General features: G+C 42.9%; 2 protein-coding genes across 2 annotated transcripts in view; one reads left to right on the forward strand and one right to left on the reverse strand.

The window, feature by feature from the left end:
* Positions 1-323: 323 nt before the first annotated feature.
* On the reverse strand, positions 324-14,845 carry copb1 (COPI coat complex subunit beta 1). The gene is made up of 22 exons (XM_053635143.1): positions 14,763-14,845; positions 13,539-13,690; positions 13,216-13,445; positions 12,958-13,127; positions 12,365-12,479; positions 11,759-11,851; positions 11,325-11,462; positions 11,121-11,240; positions 10,860-10,967; positions 8,677-8,823; positions 6,864-7,009; positions 6,427-6,523; positions 4,930-5,090; positions 4,473-4,593; positions 4,112-4,339; positions 3,198-3,377; positions 1,743-1,887; positions 1,526-1,645; positions 1,258-1,403; positions 1,091-1,180; positions 795-950; positions 324-592 (listed from the first exon to the last, which is right to left on the reverse strand). Exons 2-22 carry the CDS (start codon positions 13,627-13,629, stop codon positions 533-535), a joined length of 2,862 nt encoding a protein of 953 aa, XP_053491118.1. The 5' UTR covers positions 13,630-13,690; positions 14,763-14,845; the 3' UTR covers positions 324-532.
* A 1,244-nt stretch (positions 14,846-16,089) lies between these two features.
* The window catches only part of pde3b (phosphodiesterase 3B), a 57,561-nt gene continuing 53,162 nt past the window's right edge, over positions 16,090-20,488 (forward strand). Inside the window, exon 1 of the mRNA XM_053634085.1 lies at positions 16,090-18,139. Within this exon, the coding sequence (XP_053490060.1) occupies positions 17,258-18,139 (882 nt within the window). The 5' untranslated portion in view covers positions 16,090-17,257. The remainder of the gene's footprint in view (positions 18,140-20,488) is intronic.

Consider the following 20,488-nt stretch of genomic DNA (forward strand, 5'->3'; position numbering starts at 1 on the left):
TGAGCTTAAACTTACACAAGCCACTATATAGTTATATAACAAAAAGGAAAACAAGTTTTCTGCAAAAACAATAATGTTAACATAATTATTGGCACCCCAACAGCAGTGGGGGGGAATAACAGCACGGAGCGGTTTCCTGTGGTGTCTAATCAGATTAGAGACGCGCGTAGAGGAGTTCCTGGAGTGAGTTTGTTGTTCTAAACTAGACGACGATCTTAAACCTCCTCAGTTCCTCACGGTGTGATCATTTTTATGGCTCTTTTTGTGCATAGTTTATTCTTTGAACATTAACAAAGAACTCAGAATTAAGGACAGGAGACGGCGATGGTCTGGTGATATTTATTGGTACGTTACAGATAAATGAAGACACATTACGAGTTTTGTCGGATGAAATATCATCACACAGATCTTACTGTTTTTTTTTCGAATCACACAGCGACGATGTGAACACAAGTCAGAAATGGAGTGACAATTAAAAAAAATAATGTAAAGGATGAAAACACGAGCGCTTCCTACTGAACGCCTTTACGCTTTACGAGAGGGTCTTCTTCTGAGACAGATTAATCTTATCTCCCAGACTCAAGGCCATGCCCTGTGGAGGAGAAACACACAAATATTAGTAATAAAGAAATCTACTTCTGACTTTGTGGTAACAGTTTGAGGAAGAAGCACAGATGAGTGTGACGGTCAGGGGCGCACATACTTTTGTCCGTATATCGTGTATATAAATGTTAGTCGCTAAAACGCAAACCGAGTGTTCAAGTTCTTCTACGAGTTCCTGTTTGAGTACTCACCTGGCTCTTGGCACGGATGCGAATGTGGCCGTTGACCGGAGCCTCAGGTCCGAGGAGAATGGGCTTCTCGATGCTCACGTTAGCCAGAGCGTCCTCGCCAAAGATAGAGCGAGCATACAGGTTAGCAGCCATGAAACCACAAACCCCAGAGAGAGCCTGGATTACAACACATACACACACACACACACACACACACACACACACACGAGAGAGAGAGAGAGAGACATGACTTTATAAATGAGTGAGCTTGACTGAAGAGAGCATGTGAAATGTTTTTTCGGGGTTTACAGCGTTACCTTCTCTGGAGTTAAACACTTCATGTTGGTGGAGCTGAGAATGTGCTGAAGATAATCGTTCAGCTCGGTGATGTTGGTGTTCACTGTAACCTTTAGGGAACGAGGAGGAGGATAAGTGAGATGTTTATGGAATCACACAGTATTTCACTAGGAGTACGGTTCTTTACCTTGTTCTCCCACTCAAACTCCGCCCACATTTGTCTGAACTCAGCGTCTGTGCAGGAAGCCGGCTGGATGTAGTCCATGATGTCGATGTGGATGTCACTGAGAACCACACAGTTCCTGTCACTGGCTGCTCCCGACACATCATACACTGCAGAGCACCACAAACACACACACACACACACATATTATACACTGGAAACACCACTAAGCTATAAGTAATTGACTTCCTGTCTAGGACAGGTGTACCGTACACAGTGAACATCTCCTCACCGATATTCCCGAAGATGATGCCGTTTTCTGTGGAAGCCACTTTGACGTTGGCCTTGATGTTGGCAAAGTCATGAGGAGCGAGAGTGAGAGGAGACGGCTTCTCCACCAGCTTCAGGTCACCTGCAGGATCAGCACAACACCTCGGTTTTATACTCAACAACACACGGAATGAAAGAACGAACACACAAACAGATAGATTGATAGACAGAGATGGTACCCAATGTGGCCAGTTCCAAAGTGCAGTTCTGCAGGGTGTCACTGGTTTGGTTGACCACCAGCACATCCAGCACGATGTCATACTGGTTAACGTGGACATATGCTTCAGCATAGACCGGATCTGAGAAACCAGTCAGCTGCGTCACCTGTGGGGGGGGGGGGGGGGGGGACAGACAGACACCCAAAATAAAAAACTTTCAAATGAGCTTTATTCAGTCACACTGCCATCTGCTGGCCAGGAGGTGAACAGACCACATTGCTGTATCTACTGTATATATTACTGTATATGTGTATATGGCAGCCATTCCATTCCAATGTGTGTTGAATTCCAACACAGGTCCATCTCATTCTTCTGAATGATTTACTGTTTAGGTGATCACCTGAGCCAAATCTTATTAACCAGGAAAAGTATAAACAACACAGCATCTCTTTTCGTTATTTTGACCAGTTGTCATTTTCTGCAAATAAATGCCTTAAATGACAATATTTTTATTTGGAATTTGGGAGAAATTTCTGTAGTTTATAGAATAAAAGGAAAAAATTTGATTTTACCCAAACACATACCTATAAATAATAAAAACCAGAGAAACGGATCATTTCGCAGTCGTCTCTTAATTTTTCCCAGAGCTGTATATTACACTTCTATCCAGAGCGAAGCAGATTATACAGTAAACTTTTCATCAGTGTGATTAAACTCATTCTGACTGCAGATCCTGAATAAAACGCTTACACACACTTCTGCAGTGTCCGAAACCGCTCCCTATCTCCTATACAGCGCGCTATAATCGAGCATCGGCCATTCTGTAGTGGTGTCCGAATTCTGAGTGAGCAACCTCATTCCCTACGTTCATTCACTCGTTTATACCCACAATGCACGTTGATTTTGAGTGAGCATCTGACGGACACTCACAAACGCACTATTTCCCATACTCCAACGTGAGACTGAAGAACCCACACTCACTTTACACACACACACACACACACACACCAACTAGCTCACACTGATCTATATGGTCCTGATGAAGGTGCTTCTGGGGAAATCTCTTCTTCTTCATCTGACCAGCTTTTATATTTTAAGGCAAAAAATTATATTCGAAAAAAAAAGTATAGTTTATCACTGCTGATGATGTCACTAACCTTACTGTAGCAGTAACAGTTTCGAACCAGGAAGTGGAAGTTTACGAGGTGAACACACATGAGGAAGTGATACACACACAGTGAAACGTCCCAGTATAAGCACTCTAGGAACGCTGCTCGAAAGATGACATCAGATGAGTGCGCATCGTCCTAGTCTGTGTGTATGAGAGTGGTCCTGACACTGTAGTACTGGTTCAATCATTTAAAGCGTGAAACGGGGAGTGTGTGTATGTGTGTATGTGTGTGTTTGTGTGTGTGTTATCATGTTGAGTTTATTGAAGTGTATATTTTGCATCATCAGAGTGTTGTATAGCGTCACCTTGTTGAGTTTGGAGGCGAGCGGGTCGGACGCTTCCTTCCTCTGCGTGTTGCCCATAGCGGCCAGCAGACTGAGCTGGAACTGGTCCTCTTTGGAGCTCGTCTCGTTCTTGGCGGTGAGCTGCATGAAGGAGATGGGGTCGTCGGCCTGCACCGTCACGTTACGCTTCTCCGATTCTTTCTGTGGAGTTAAATATAAAACAAACACTTCAGTGTGATCATGTTTTCATCTCCTCAGATACACAATCATCATCGTTACAGGTCAGGGTTCGACAACTGCAAAGAAAACGCAAGAAAAACACCACCTCCGATAGGAAAGGGAAACGCACCGTGCTCGGTCTACATTAACATTAAAGTGCGTTAATGACTGAAGAGGGGCGAAACCACGCTGACAAACTTGTTATTCAGCTTATAGTGTTAAAGATGAAAATCTGATCCTTTTTGTCCTTACACAAAATCTACAGTTTAATATTTACATTTTAAAAGCAGTCGGATATCTAAACACCGGAATAAACCAGCAGGACTCGACAGCGCGGGCGGGGCCGACTCCAAAACAAACAAGTCTCATCCGTAGTAGGGGTGTAACGATATATCGGGGTACGTGGACCTACTCTGCACCTGCGTCACGCGTGCGTTGACAAATCACCTGAACTGAGCAGTAGCAGGGCAGAATGAGTTCGGCTGAAACCGAAACTGAAACAGAGGATGCCCCGTGCACTTATAAGTCCGACGTCTGGCAGCATTTTGGTTTTCCGGACACTCGACTATTTATTTTAATGTTTACTTTTTAAACTTTTACTGCTTTAAGAAGGTCTCTTAGGTTTGAGCCATCTTAATTCTAATTTCGTGTTAAAATTCAGTTTTATTGTTCAGTGACATACAGAAGGTTAAATTAAATCTTGTGTGTGTGTGTACCTTCTGAGAGAGTTTCTCCTCCTCCAGTCGTACAGTCAGCATGTGGGACAGGGACCTGCGGCATTCTTTGTTGAAGATGTCACTCATGAGCGGTGAGGACTCGGACAGAACCTTCAGGCACAGAGAGATTCGCTCCACGTCGTCGTCCGTGATCGGCTTCTTGGGCAGTGAAGATTTCCCCAGGTGGAGCACGGTGGCCATGATCAGCATGGCTTCAGCTACAAACGACTGAGACAAAAAAAAAAACAAAACAAAAAAAAAAAAAAACCAGGTGACTTTAGTTACTCCTTGATTTATTTATTTATTTATTTATTTATTTATTTTAAACAACAGAAAGGTACAACAGGTAAGACATTATTACGTTTTGCTTCTTCTTGTCTGTAACGATGGCAATGTAGCGCAGTGCGATTTTAGTCAGCGTGGTGGCGAGAGACGCAGCGACGTAGAAATCCCCGTCCAACAGGAAACCCCTCAGAGGAGGCCTAGACAAGAAAAAAACAACTAATAAATAATAAACAAACTCTGTAATCAAGTCGGAGTCGCTCGGTACAATCCGAAAGTCTGACTTCATCAGGGCCAAATTTGACCCGATGGTGGCGCTAGAGCGTTGGCGGCACTTTGGTCAGAACCACAAATTTGGTCAGAACGTTCCTTAGACCCTTGACAATCAGTGTATCAAATTTCACAACTTTTTACCAGATGGTTCTATGGGGAGGGGCCTACTCGTGACCCCCTGTCAATCACAGTGACACTAGTCAACCTGTGAGCTTGTGTATGTGGAAGAGGGCAGGTAGCACTTTCCTCCGAGCGTTACGAACCTGTCCTCCTCTTTCTTCGAGGGTCTATTGGAGCTGAGAGCGCTCTGAGTGGCGTAGGTTCCCATCTCAGTCACCAGCTTCTGCACTGGCCCTGCGCTCACTTCCTCCTCCACTTTCAGCTCCCCCGCCTCCTTCTTTATCTCATTCTCCACTATGGGGATCTACACACATACACACACACACACACACACACACACACACACACACACAGTATTAGAGTAAACAGTGTATAATGTGGAGTCAGGTGAGGCTGGTGTATACGCAGTGATGTGACTGAAATCTGGATATTTTAGTGTCTCCTTTACAAACGTGGAGCTCAGGGCTACAACTAACGATTATTTACATAATCGATTAATCGGCCGATTATTATTACTACTACTACTACTTCGATTAATCGATACCTTTTTTTTCATTTATTTAAAATAAAATCCACAAACAGTTACAAATACAAACTTCAGACAAAAACTTTAACAATGGTTTATCCAATTATATACATATAATTTTATATTAACTATAAGTATTTATGTATTATTTTCATGGATGCACACAAAAAAACACTGATAATTAAACTACAGTCCTAAATGAATAATAAAAACCTCCTTTCACTGCACCTCGTGGTTTCCGCGCCTCGCTGCCTTCAGACATGTTATTTCACTTGTTTAGTTTGATCATAGTGTTTTGATATTAAAGATCTTGCTCGCACTGCACTGTGTATCTACACCATGAGTGAGGAGCAGCGTGGCCTTGTCACTAAAACATCACTTCCGTTATAATAAACTACAGAATTTACACTGCAAATGCACAAATACACCATAAAATGACAATAAACCTGAATTAAACTAAACCTCGCAGCTGTTTCCCCAACCCCCTCACACACAGTCGAGTATTTTGGATTCAAACACAAGTCTGTGTTCGTGCATCGCTGTCATGCTTCCACGCTACACAAGTTTAAATGTTACAGTCTTCTTCATGGCGTTTAATATAAAATGCCCCCCTGCCTTAGAGGACTTGGAGGACGCGCACTCTTTTCCTCATTCACGTGACGATTTCTCCTCCCTCTGATGGAGACTGAGGTCATGTTGGGAATAAAAGGTAACGCTGACATAAACAGTAAACTGAAGAGAGTCAGTGTCGGTGACCCTGGGTATGAGGCTAAAGCTAGCGGCATCACATTACGTGCGTATGACGTCATGCGCCGTCGACTAGGAAGCGGTTTATATTTCCGGTTAGTAAAAATAACGCTAGTGTTCCATTTGAGATGATGTTACCTTTCTAAAAATCCACACGCTAGACAGTAGAGAACATAATGCATAGTGTAAGTGTACAGTACTTCATTTGGAACAAAGCTTTAGTATTTACTCTCCAAAGCGTGTTTTTGGAACAGAAATAACGTAATGAGTAAACGTTCTCCGATAATGAGATTTGTTGAGAACGATTTTCGTAATCAATCATTATCTATTTTATGGATTAGCTGCTGCAGCTCTAGCGGAGCTTTACCTCTCCGAGTGACCTCCGCACTTCAGTCATGACATTCTGGATGTCCTCTTTGGTGCTGCAGTACTCTCCCAGAATCCACAGCGCTCCTCGGTAAATCCTACACACACACACACATACAATGTGTTTACAGCCAACGCAAAAATACACTGCATCATTCAATGACAATTAGCAGGAACATGTCAGAGAATGAATCTGCTTATGTAAACAGGAAGTGAGCTGTGATGTAAGAACGTGTCTATAATCTCACAGTGTGATGCTCAGCGTTCAGTCGCTGTAATAACCGCTGCTGAGAACAAAGCTTCAGAAGGAAAGCTTTAACGCTTAACGCTCGTGTGTTAGAAACATAAACGCATTAACTTCAATTCAATCCAATTCAGTAACATAAAGGCGCAGTGTGATGATGTCATAATGTAGTCAGTAATACTCTGTAGACTTACTTGACCGTTTTAATGGCGTGAAAAACTTCCAGCATTTTCTCAATGATGAGCGCTCGGAGCGAGTCGAACCGCTGTATCGCCTCACGCACAAACTCTAACACATCAGCAGCGGCTGCTTCGTTAGTGTCACTGAGGAACTCCATCAGCTACACACACACACACACACACACACACACACACACACACAATACTTCTAAATAAAACAAAGCAAATGAATATATAATGTACAACTAGCATCCATGTTTCACGCTAAATGTATTATTTCTCACTGAGCAGGTGTGTTAATACTTTATACTTACCGTCATATTTATTAGTAAACATTTATACGTCAAATATTTGTAAAATAAAATGTAAAAATAATGTAAAATAAACCATAATGCACTCATTGTTAACTGCTAAGAGACGAGGTTTAAAATGCTGGAGTATTTATTTAGTGATGCTTAAGAACGCTCCTGACTGACCAGATTTCCGTAATCAGATATAGGTTTTGTAATATCGGATCCACCGATAAATTTGAGAATTGCGCGCAGGACCGCCATTGAAGCACTGCATTTGTTTTTTGTTAGAATTATTTTTGTGCTTTATTTGTTTACCTCATCGAAGCTTTTCTTTAGAAAAAAGAGTAACAGTGCACTTTAGTGATTTTTTTTGCACTCTTTCAGACCCCTCTATTTATAGGTGTAGAAATAAAAGTTTTGTTTTATTTTGTATGTGAGGAGGAAGTGAAATTGACAATTATTACAAAGTATATGGGTTGTTCAGTTCAGTGCTGATATCATTTCTGTGTCAAAAACAGAAATAAAACAAATAAAGATCGGTTCTGCATAAACACACAAATAATCGTATCGGTTTGAAATGAGAAACGAATGCATTAGATGATATCAAAATTTCCTGCATCAAGCATGAACAGTTGAGTAATTGTTGAACTTTTTCTGAAGAATTGACCGTTTTTAACAGTAAAATTAAGGCCACACCCCCTTGTTTACACTTCGATATCTCAGAAACTAATGCAGAGACAAACTATGCGCACTATGTACTGGGAACAGTGACGTTATTTCCAGACAGTATGATGCAGATCTGAGATGATCAGTCAGAAGGCTTCTGGTGATGTTCACTTGGATTGATCCAAAAAGTAACTTCAAAAAAATAATTCAAAAAGAATTTTAAGCAGATGCAGATCCCCTGTATATAAATAATAATAAGCTTTTTCGCTTATTTCTGTATTTTCTTGTTGTGATAATGAGGGAACGTTAATGAAATGTCACATGACCACAGGGGGCGTTGTGGTTGGTGTGTTGTGTCCCCTGGTGGTCAGTGGCAGTACTGCAGGAAGAGTTACAGATTAAACACCACAGATAACTCAAGTCCGAACTGTCTTTATAACTGTCTGTAAAACATACCTCATTATTTATTTTTTATAAATAAAACCCATTTACTTTATAAACGTAGTATATTTACTACATTTACTATATAAACTTAGAAAAAGCATACAGAAAAATATACAAAAACTGTCCACTTTATTAGGAATACCCATACACCTGCTCATTTATGCAGACTCTGGACAGGTGAGCTTTTTTCCTAATCATCAGACTTTAGAGATCAGACTTTCTCTTCATTCTGATGTCGATGTGAATTACGTGAAGCTCTTGACCTGTATCTGCATGATTTTTTGCACTGTGCTGCTGCCACATGATCGGCTGATTAGATAACTGTGTGTAAGTGCAGGTGTTCCTAATAAAGTGGACGGTGAGATGGTTGACGTTAGGGGGTTTTGTATTTGAATGAGATTTGCTGTGTGTTTTCTGACACTCACCACAGGGATGACGTTAGCAGCCATGTCAGGGAAGCGTACACTGCAGGAGTGGAGAGTTCTGACCAACAGCTGGCGGTATTTATCAGTGTCTTCATGTTCAGTCACATTGTTGGTCTTGATCACTTCCTTCTTCAGAACAATCACCAACTGCAGAGAACAAAACATCACCAGCCTTCAGTGTCCAATCTCCGGTTTTCTCCCCCAAGTGTCCAATCTTCAGTGTCCAACCCTCCCCGTGTCTAACCCTCCCCGTGTCTAACCCTCACTGTCGAACCCTCACAGTGTCCAACCGTCCCCCGATGTCCAACCCTCTCTGTCTAACCCTCACCAGTGTCCAACCCTCACCAGTGTCCAACCCTCACTGTCTAATCCTCACCAGTGTCCAACCCTCACCAGTGTCCAACCCTCACTAGCTGCGTTTACATGGACAACAATAATCCACTCCTGATCCGATTAAGACGATACTCTAATTAAGAAACTAGCATGTAAACAGCAATTTTTACTTACCTTAATCTAATTAAGGTCATAATCGAAGTAAGCAATAATCTAATTAAGACAGGTGGAGTACTCCTGTTTTAGTCGCATTATGGACGTGTAGTAGTGACATGTAAACACCTTAATCACATTATGAACGTCGTGTGGGAGTTTTCACCGCATTGTGCGACAGGACACGATCACACACGGCAGTTTTACGGCGAACAAGAGAGTTCGGCTGTGTCCCAAACCGCATACTTTCCTACTATAGGCCTGCAGTGGGGAAAAATACATGTATCTCGGCTACTATATAGACGGTGACTACGTGATTTGGGACGCAGCCCACGGCTTCAAGCAGTCGTCTAATAGCACGTACAGCATGACTAATAATTAACTGGACTTAAAGCGTTCGTAAAAAATTAAATAAAAACACCCAAAACTGTATACGGTACCATAACGAAGACCAACTGTATGTTGATGCGTGAAATTCTGGAGGGACGTCGGACGGCGTGGCGCGGTGACGTAATGATGCGGGCTGTTAATCTAATTATGTTCTATAACATGTGAAACGGGAACATGACAGGAGTATTCTAAAAGCGACTCATGTAAACACCTTAATCACATTATTATCTTACTCACAGTAAGGTCAATAATCAGATTACTGCTGTCCATGTAAACGTAGTCAATGTCTAATCCTCACCAGTGTCCAACCCTCTCCCAGTGTCCAACCCTCCTCCAGTGTCCAACCCTCCCCCAGTGTCCAACCCTCCCCCAGTGTCCAACCCTCACCCAGTGTCCAACCCTCCCCCAGTGTCCAACCCTCACTGTCTAATCCTCACCAGTGTCCAACCCTCACAGTGTCCAACCCTCCCCCAGTGGAAAACCCTCACAGTGTCCAACCCTCCCCCCCAGTGTCCAACCCTCACATCCAGTGTCCAACCCTCCCCCAGTGTCCAACCCTCACTGTCTAATCCTCACCAGTGTCCAACCCTCACAGTGTCCAACCCTCCCCCAGTGGAAAACCCTCACAGTGTCCAACCCTCCCCCCCAGTGTCCAACCCTCCCCCCCAGTGTCCAACCCTCACATCCAGTGTCCAACCCTCACTGTCTAATCCTCACCAGTGTCTAAGCCTCACAGTGTCCAACCCTCACAGTGTCCAACCCTCCCCCAGTGGAAAACCCTCACAGTGTCCAACCCTCCCCCAGTGTCCAACCCTCACATCCAGTGTCCAACCCTCACATCCAGTGAAGATATCAATGTGTTTGGCTTTATATAACTTTATTAATTTAAATAATAATATATTAAATAAATGGAGGGTTTTGGAAGATTAGTTAATAGTACTCAAGAGAATTAATTCTGCTTTCACATCACATGAGGAAAAACATAAATAAATATATTCTGACTGAGAAACAATTACATCTCCGCTCATGCGGGAAAATCAGAAGCCAGAACTTTAGGAGATTTCTCAGACTAAACGCAGATATTATTATTATTATTATTAGCAACAATGACGTATATGTATGGGTAAATGTATAATAAGAGTTTTCCCGTCCTCGGGCCACACACAAGCCATCTGATTAATTCCGGAGTATAAGCTCCGTGTTCAAACAGAAACAGAACACAGGTGAAGTTAGAAGCAGCACTGCACACGATTAACACTTAAAGGGTTCAGCGTGCATTAAAGTCTCATTAACACATTAACACACACCTCCTCCACGTTACGAGATGACACCAGGTCCAGCGCCAGCTGCAGAGTCTTCTTGCGAACCTCCAGGTCAGGAGTGGTCAGAACCCTTAGGATGTCCATCACCAGGTCCTCGGATCAGAACAGAACCAAATAGTTAGCTCGCTGAGCAATTAGCACCACGACGAGACCGTCCAGGTTCTGGACACGGCCCGTATAGTTCATAGATAAAATATACATCCGGCTGTATGGTGGTGAAGATGATAACGGATGATGATTTTATACCTGCAGCACACGCTCGTGAGTGGGATGCTCCTTCAGCTCGATGAGGCGGTCCAGTACGATCAGCTTCACGTTGTTATCGCTCTCCTTAATGATCAGGTCAATATAACACTGAGCTGCAGCCTGAACACACACACACACAGAGTTTTACAGGTTTCTAATGTCATTAATTACACAGATGTATAATAGTGGAGACAGAAGTCCGACCTTGATGGCAGTCGGAGCGCTGGACAGAGTGACCAGAGTTCCAGCAGCTTCGTATTTCACAGCTGGACTGGACGACTGCAGCAGGTTGTAGATGCAGCGGATGAAGCGAGCTCGCTCTGACGGGTTAGCATGGCACACCTTCAGACACACACACACACACACACACACACACACACACACACACACACACACTTAAATTCAGAGGCGCCGGTGGTGAGGAAAAACTCCCCGGGACGATATGAGGGAGAAACCTTGAGAGGAACCAGGCTCGAAAGGGAACCCGTCCTCATCTGAGTGACAACGGATTATAAATAAATAAACAAATAAATCCCTTCTATAGAGTCAACAAGTGCAGCTGTGTAAACAGGCATGACGACACACACCTATGCAGTGTGCTATATGAAGTGTAGAACATGTAATAAAGATGAAATCACCTTGTAGATGAGTTCAACAATCACCAGCTGCAGAATGTCTCCGAATGTGTGAACCTGATCGATACACGTGCTGAGATAATCCAGAGCTCGGTCCTGGCAAGTTTTAGGGGAATAAACGATTAAAACCTTAACTTTATCTCACTGCTAAAAATTATTAATACTTACTGAAGACAAACGGTTAAATTATTATTTATATACATCTCAGAAATAAGCAGTAATAATAATAATAAGAAGAAGAATCATCATCATCATTATTATCAATAATAATAAAGAACTGTATTAAATCAATATCAGGTGTTGGCTAAGAGACATTAATGAACACACTTACACTGTTTTTTGTTGTATTCATTCCTCTAATAAAATTTCCACAACACACACTATTAGCTCTGTATACGTATTAAAATGTTTACATTTGCTAACAAAGTGCAAAAACTTTTGAGACAAAATATAAAGTCTGATCGAGAAAGAGACAGAAACGTCCGATCAACTGTCTGATGTTAGTGCGAGTTTTAAACGCTCAGATAAAAGCGGTCAGATTTAATACTGTATTAATTTGATTCATTGATCGGATGAAATAAGTAGTTTTGCTGTACAGAGCAGATTTACCTGATCGGCGTGGATCAGCATCATGAAGGCGTTTCTTTTACAGCTCGCGTCTTTCTCGTTTACCAGGAAGTCATGGATCAGTTCTGGAGCGTCGGGGATTAAATGCTCAAAATTTCTAAACGAGGAGAGAAAAGAAAAAAAGAAAGAGCATGAGACGAAAGAAACGCCCAGAAAAAAATATACACAGAACACATTTACTAACACACACTTATTCACACACACTAATTCACATGCATTTTCACTGGTGCAAATAGTTACAGCTGAAAAAATTAAGAAAAGAAGAGCAATAAATATCCATTTGATTCTGTATAATAAGAATATATTTTTGCTTTTCTGTAAAAAATAAAAAATTAGACAGGAAAACACTGTACTTTTAGTCTGTCCTAAAACTGCACTAATCCAAATAAAAATATGAAGAAAAAAAAGTATTAAAAAATTCAAACTATTAGAAATCAACAAGTCCAACCAGAAATAAACCACAAGAAAAAGTTCAACTGAAACTGAATTGGAATTGTGAGGAAAAAAACCTAAATGATTAAATGAATAAATAAATAAATGAATAAATAAATAGTTTGTGAAGAATCAAACCGGACCTGTAGATGGTGTAGATGGCGAGGACGGCGTTGCGGCGTACGTAACTGTGGCGATGTTCCAGACAGGCGCGGATAGCCGGCATCAACGGCTCCAAAAGCTCCGCCTCCTTCAGCTTACACAGGAAGCGCAGTGTGGAGCCACGGATAAACTCGTTCGGGTGCTGAAGATCCTGAACCAGACGAATCCAGACAGAGAATAAACGCGCGGTACTTGGGTCAATGATGCGGGTTTTGTGTTGTGTGGCGACAGACGCTTACCTTCCTGTAGGCATCACAGACCAGGATCATCTCCTGAAGCAGTTTTCCATCAGGAGTGGTTTTGGGTACGATCTCCCAGAAGACCAGGAGAAGTTTCTTGATGGTGTGGTCCTGAAGAGGAAGCACAAAGCGGATGATGGTCATCAGCAGACCGGGCAGCTTCTCACCGTTCAGGATCATGATGATGACTTTCTTCAGCGCCTCCGTCTTGGCTTTTATCTCCCCCTTTTCTGTTCACGTAAAGAGCACAAAGCTATTAAAGACGATTCTCCGGCGCTCTCACACATTAGAACTTCACACGGTGTTCTCGCTAGCGTTCTTACCCAAATCAGCTTTAAGGCTGACTTCTGACGGAGGCTCCGAGTCGCTTGGGACATTGATCAGGGTGTAACACACGTTCTCCGCTGCGGTCATGGTGCTGGACAGATCCTCGTCCCTTCAGCAGACACCAGTCAGAGATGATTAAAGTGATTTCCTGAAAGAGGAGAGGAAAAAAAAAAAACACACACCAATCTGTCAGTACAGTAAACATAAAGTCCAACAAAACCCAGCTTCTGAACTTCACCACATCTCTCTGCAGATACAGCTGGAGTCGAGCTTCCGTGGAAAACATCAAAGTTTTTCTGATTATAATAAGATGGACCATGAGCACAGTGAGAGATCTGGAGGAGAATCTGCTATGTTCTGGAGATGATCCTGTGAAGATCATGAACTCGGCTAAGAGGATTCAATCAATATGAATGAAGTGGCTGTATGATGCATATCTGCAGTACTCAGGAAGCTCTGTGTTTTTAAAAGGTGTGTTAAGATTAAACTATACTATAACGAGTCCTCGTGTGTGTGGTGTTAATGTTCCAATACTTTTGCACGACGCTGTAGTAGAGACTTTACATCTATCCACGTCATCCGATCACACTGGATCTGCATACACTTATCTACATATTGACAGGAGTATTGAAAATAAAATAGTTTGGTGTTTAACAGCTTTATTATAACATGGAGGAAATAAATTTTATTGAATAGATGACTAATAATGATAATAATAATAATAATAATAATAATAATAATAATAATAATAATAATAACAAGCTAGTGTGCTAACGTTAGCTGTGCTATGCTAAGCCTCGTTAGATGGCTTTATATAATAAATAAGTAATCTACCTGGGTGAATAAGCAGAACTTCTACACATTATTAATCATTTTTATACCACACAATCTGACATGATGCAGTTTGTAAAGAAGCGGATGACATTTACAACTAGTTAGCCAGATAGCTAACGACGACCATCTGCACACACTAGCCTACTACACAGTATGCTCACGGATCACTCCGCCACACAGCTGCGCACTACTTTATCCGTACTATGTAGTACTGTAGTATGCGACTATAAACGCAACCGTAGCTTAGCCAGTTCTCTGCCTACGTGGCCAGGTAAACACACCGACACAGTCAACGAGCCATTTTTGTTTAAATAAATAACGTTTAGAAATAGCACTATTGGCAAAATAGCACATTAAAATGAAGATTCTGATGAAGTAAACTTTACCTTCTTCACGTTACTGCCTCCGATTTCTGCCTGTATCCGTGTCCGATATGGAGTCTGAGTCTATGGAGTGACGTGGAACCACAGCGAACTAGCCACGCCCATACTACGGCAAGCGACCAGAGACAAAAGCGATTTGTATTCCGTAATACCTGATACTATGTACTGCCATATAGTCTAGAGCAGGATACTGTGCAGTATAGTATACAGTACAGTACATAGTGTATAGTGCAGTAAAGTATATAATACAGTATGGAGCACAGTACAGTGTGCAGTTTAGTATGGGGTATAGTGTGGAGTATAGTATGGAGCATAGCACACAGTATAGAATGGGGTATAGTATGGAGTACAGGGTATGGGGTATAGTATTGAGTATAGTATGGAGCATAGCACACAGTATAGTATGAGGTATAGAATGGGGTATAGTATGGAATATATATCCCTTATTATTTTATTGAAATTTATGCCTAAACACATCTGTGGATGAAGTTCCCTCAGAATGACGTGTTTAGTTATTGCACACTCACAGTCACAGAAACCTCGTCAGGTATTATAGATTTTATTGAGAGTTAAACGTACAGTAAATCTCTGTGGGAGAACTGACAGCATCCTCCTCAGCTGCTCCGAGGTCAGTTTAGAACCGATCATCACTGCTCATTGGGTACTGCAACTGCTAACAACAGTTTTGCTCTCAAGTCTCCATCACATTTCACACAACAGACTTCAAATTAAAACTATAATGAATTTAGAAATAACTCTGATGCTCATGTTCATAAGTTGCTCATAAGATCATAAGTTCCTGGTTACACAACTGCACATTTTGACACTGTAGTATACAACTGATTTATAATCGCACTATCCGGTGTCACCCAGATGAGGACGGGTTCCTTCTGAGTCTGGTTCCACTCGAGGTTTCTTCCTCATATCGTCTCAGGGAGTTTTTCCTCACCCCCGTCACCTCTGACTGCTCATTAGGGATAAATTCATACATTTAAAATCTATATCCTGAATTTATATATTTCTGTAAAGCTGCTCTGGTACAATGTCCACTGTTAAAAGAGCTGTACTAATAACACTGAACTGAATTGAACTGAATTGTCCCGTTTAGCTGTGAATAATATCGTGATGGTGAATAACGGGTCACTTAGGTTCAAGACTTAAGACCTTTGCTGTAATATACACGTGCTTCTTGGTGCAAATGAGTTGCAATGAGTTTGTTTACTGCTGCAGATGATGCACTTGATTTCAATATAAAAAGGTAAAGAATAAAAAATCAAATAAATGTTTAAAAAAAAGGTGTAAATAAACATGTAATAAAGCCTCAGCGTAGCGGTGGGGTGGCGTGAGGACTTAGGAAGGTTGAAAACAAGTTGTGTGGCTGCATTGTGGACCAGTTGCGGAGATCAGATGGAGCTCAGAGGCAGACGTGGCAGGAGCGAGGTGCAGTCGTCCAGTCTGGAGATGACAAGAGACTCACCTATGGAGAGAAATGGCCTCCTGATCCTCCTGATGTTGTAGAGGCCGTTTTCTGCATTAGAAATGTGGTTTAGCAAGTGTTGGTTGTCCATGGTCTCCCTGGGGTTGTGCGCAGTGTCAGATGGAGAGATCTGAGAGCTGTCCAGAGAGAGAGAGAGAGAGAGAGAGAGAGAGAGAGAGAGAGAGAGAGAGAGAGAGACATCTCATGGTTAGTACAGAAGCTCAGTCTTGCAGGGGTTTAGTGTGAGATGATGAGCTGACATCCATGATGAGATCTGAGCAGAGCAGTGTCCGGGGGAGGAGAGGAGAGGATGAGGTGAGTTTCAACAGCAGAGCAGAATTCAAACCCATGTGAGGATACGACCTCACTGAGAGAGTGGGAAGTACATTAACACCAGTTCATTAACACTAGTACATTAACACCATTACATTAACATCAATAGTTTAAGCACATTGCAAATAAGTAATTACTGTTGTTGTTGTCGTTGTCGTCAGGGAGAAGACAGATCGTAGTGTTCTCCCTGATTATTATTACAGGTAAGTGTATTTATCTGTAACAATATGTATTAGTATGTACACAGTGAAACGCACGCGCAGAGTGAAACTGGTGTTTCTGCTAGAACATGATGAATGAATTTCTCTCCGCTGAGGGTCAGTGCACTACACCGAGGATGAAATGGCTCCTGTACACTACCTAGTGCACTACTCGTCCAGCAGAGAGCCGATACGGACACAGCCATGAAATCATGACCCGTTTCTGCTCGCTGTCAGGCTCGAGCCGCTGTGAATTTTCGCCTGTAGGCGGCGCTCCGGAGCTCATCATCGCTAAAACAACAACAACACTTCACCTTCTTTCTTCCTTTGCAGTCGAGAGAGAAGAAAAAAATGCAGGAGCGCGTTTGAGTCGGTTCCGGAGCGCGTCCGCCGCCATGTAGCGAAACCGTCGATCGTCGGCAGGATGAAAGTTTGAGACGGGAACGGAAAGCGCGTGCTGTTTTCTTTGGTCGGGAGGAGGGAAAAACATGGCTGTGCGCGAGGAAGGCGAGGTTCCGCACGGTAAAGTCAGGCACGACGGCGGCGCGGAGAGCTTCAGGAACGGCTACGTGAAGAGCTGCGTCACGCCGCTTAAGCAGGACCCGCCGCGGGGGCTTTTCTATAGCGCGTGCCGCGCGTGCAGCGACTCGGACTCCAGCTCCACCGGGGTTGCGCGCGCCTCCGCCGCCTACGCGGGAGCTTTCGCGGCGCTCGCGGCGTCATTCTTCCTCTCGCGCCGCTTCCAAAGCGTCGAGTTGCGCGCGCTGCTGTCGGACGTCGCGAGCTCTCTGAGCCCGTTGTTCAGCATCGGGTGCGCGCACTTCTTCCTCACCTTCTACCTGCGCCGGCGGAAGCGTGAGAGCAGTCGCGGCTGGCTCGTGGCCCTGCCGGTCTCGTGCTACCTGGGGGACTTCGCGGCGCTGCGCTTCCTGCAGTGGGGCTCCGGAGAGCAGGACGACTCCGCCGCTGCCTCGCATCACGTGCACACGGCGGGCCGCCTGCTGTTCGTGCTCGGTTGCGTGGGCCTGCTCACACTGCTACCGACTCTCAAACTCCGGCACAGCGTGCTCGTGCTGCTTTTCGCCAGCGGCGCGTGGCTGCTCGCGCACACCGGCCTGAGCTGCGTGGCATCGTGGCTCAGGCCGCTGATCGCGTGCGCTGCCGCTGTCACGGGCTCTGTGCTCGGCCTCGGGTTCGACCGCTTATATCCGCCGAGGGAAACGGCGCACCGGACATCCGAGGAGCGCGTGCCGGTGGTGAGGCCGCGGCGGAGATCCAGCTGTGTGTCGCTCGGAGAAACTTCCAGTAGCTACTATGGCAGCTGGAAAATGCCGCGCAGACCGTCATTACCGTGCATCTCCCGAGAGCAGGTAACACACACACACACACACACACACACACACACAGCATCATCTTCTTCCTCAGGTCACTCAGCGCGTGAAGCTGCGGCTCGTTAAACCGTGTGTGTGTGTCAGGTCTGCGTCTGTCATTGACTAATCAGTGCAAACGTTTGTGCACCTTCAGGACAAAATGTACAGAAATATGATTGACGTGAGTTTCTCAGATCTTCATCACTAATGAAAATCAGAAAAGTTGTTGACAATCAAACAGTAAAAATGAGATCAGTTCAGAAATAATAATTTATAATTCAAAACACCAAATATTCTAGAACTAAATCTTCAAACTTTACCTTTATAACAGCTGTATATATTTAGAACTCTGAGCTCTTTCACCTTCTCGGTTCTCTCAGGTGTCTCACTCGGCTTTCTTTTCTTTCTCTCTCTCTCTCTCTCTCTCTCTCTCTCTCTCTCTCTCTCACACACACACACACACCTCTCTTCTTTCTACTGTTTAAAAATTATATATATAATATAAATATATTTTCTTATTGGAGTTTTTTTGTAGATAATTTGTAAAAGAGGTGCGTTTCCTAATTTTATCTTGGTCAAAAACCAGGGGAGATGTAAACTTTTGGACTGACCTTTCTCTTAAACATAAAGAGAAAGTGTGTGTGTGTGTGTGTGTGTGTGTGTGTATGTGTATTTTAGGACAGTCCTCAGTATCTTATTCAGAATTATGCCTGAGTGAGATTTCAGAGTCTGCACCTTTTTTGTTTTTTTAAAGTAAAGACTAAATGATTTGAGCTGAACTCCGGTTTGAATCGAGGGCGGGGCTGAAGTTAAGCTCAGGGGTGGGGTTAATGATAGGGTTAGGGCGGGGTTAATATTTCTGCATCTTTTTTTAATTGTATGTAAAATTTTCCTTGTTTAATCGAATTTAATGGATTTTTTTTAGAGCGTGAGATAAGCTGCTGATTCCGTTGTCACACACACACGAGTGTTTGGTGAATAAATATAACTTAGTTTGTATTTAATTGGATGTTTTGTATATAATTAATGACTAAAGTTAAAATACACAGCAGTGTGAGTTATTGCAAAAGATAAAACATTTGATATTATGTTTTATATTCACCAAACACTCGTGTGTGTGACAACAGAATCAGCAGCTTATCTCACGCGCTAAAAAAATCCATTAAATTTGATTAAACAAGGAAAATTTTACATACAATTAAGAAAAAGATGCAGAAATATTAAATATTATTAACATTGCTACAGAGAGAGATTTAGACTGTGTGTGTGTGTGTGTGTGTGTGTGAGAGAGAGAGAGAGAGAGACAGACAGACCGACCGAGAGAAAGGAGTTTAAGCCAGCTGTTTATTTAAAATAAAGTCTCCATTGGGTTGCTGTTCGGTCTAAAGGAGCGAGCAGTGCAGGCCGAGGGTAAAGGTCACAAGGTGTGTGGAGCTCAGTAACATCATAACGAATAAGAGTGTGTGTGAGTGTGTGAGTGTGTGAGAGATTTCCTCGACTGACCTGCATGTAAAACCTTGCACATGAACAAATTTTATTTATCTAATTTTAACTCCAGTGTTCAGACAGAAGAGTCATGAAGCTAAACTACAACTGACTTCAGACTTTAATCAAACTGTGAAAACTAATATAGCATTAAAATTGTGTACAGACACATACACACATACAGTGTACCTGATGAACCGAATGTGTTAGTTATTAGCAGTTTGTGGGTGAAGTTGGACAGATGTCTTGTGATGTCATTTTCCTGCTGAGTTTCATTAAGATTCAGAATTTCATATTTAAGTTGTTGTTTCTTTTACTTCTGATTAGAGCTGCAACAACTAATGGATAAAATAATCGATAATAATGGATGATGAAAATGGTTGTAAGGAATCTCATTATGGATTAGTCGGTCTGCGCGTGGCATGGGGGAGATTTACTCATTACGTTACTTCTGTTCCGAAAACATGCCTCTGAGAGTAAATACTAAAGTTGTGTCCCAAAGGAAGTACTGCACACTTACACTATGCACTATGTTCTCTACCGTCTAGTGTGTGGATTTTAGAAAGGTAATATCATCGCAAATATATCACTAGTGTTTTTTTACTAACTGGAAGTATAAGCTGCTTCCTAGTCGACGGCGCATGACGTCATACGGACGTAATGCGACGCCACTAGCTTTAGCCTCATACCCAGAGTCACCGACACTGACTCTCTTCAGTTTACTTTTTGTCAGCGTTACCTTTTATTCCCAACATGACCTCAGTCTCCATCAGAGGGAGGAGAAATCGTCACGTGACTGAGGAAGAAAATCCTCTAAGGCAGGGGGGCATTTTATATTAAACACCGTGGAGATCAAACAGTGCT

This window comes from Ictalurus furcatus, chromosome 10 (assembly GCF_023375685.1).
Source record: "Ictalurus furcatus strain D&B chromosome 10, Billie_1.0, whole genome shotgun sequence".
NCBI lineage: Eukaryota > Metazoa > Chordata > Actinopteri > Siluriformes > Ictaluridae > Ictalurus > Ictalurus furcatus.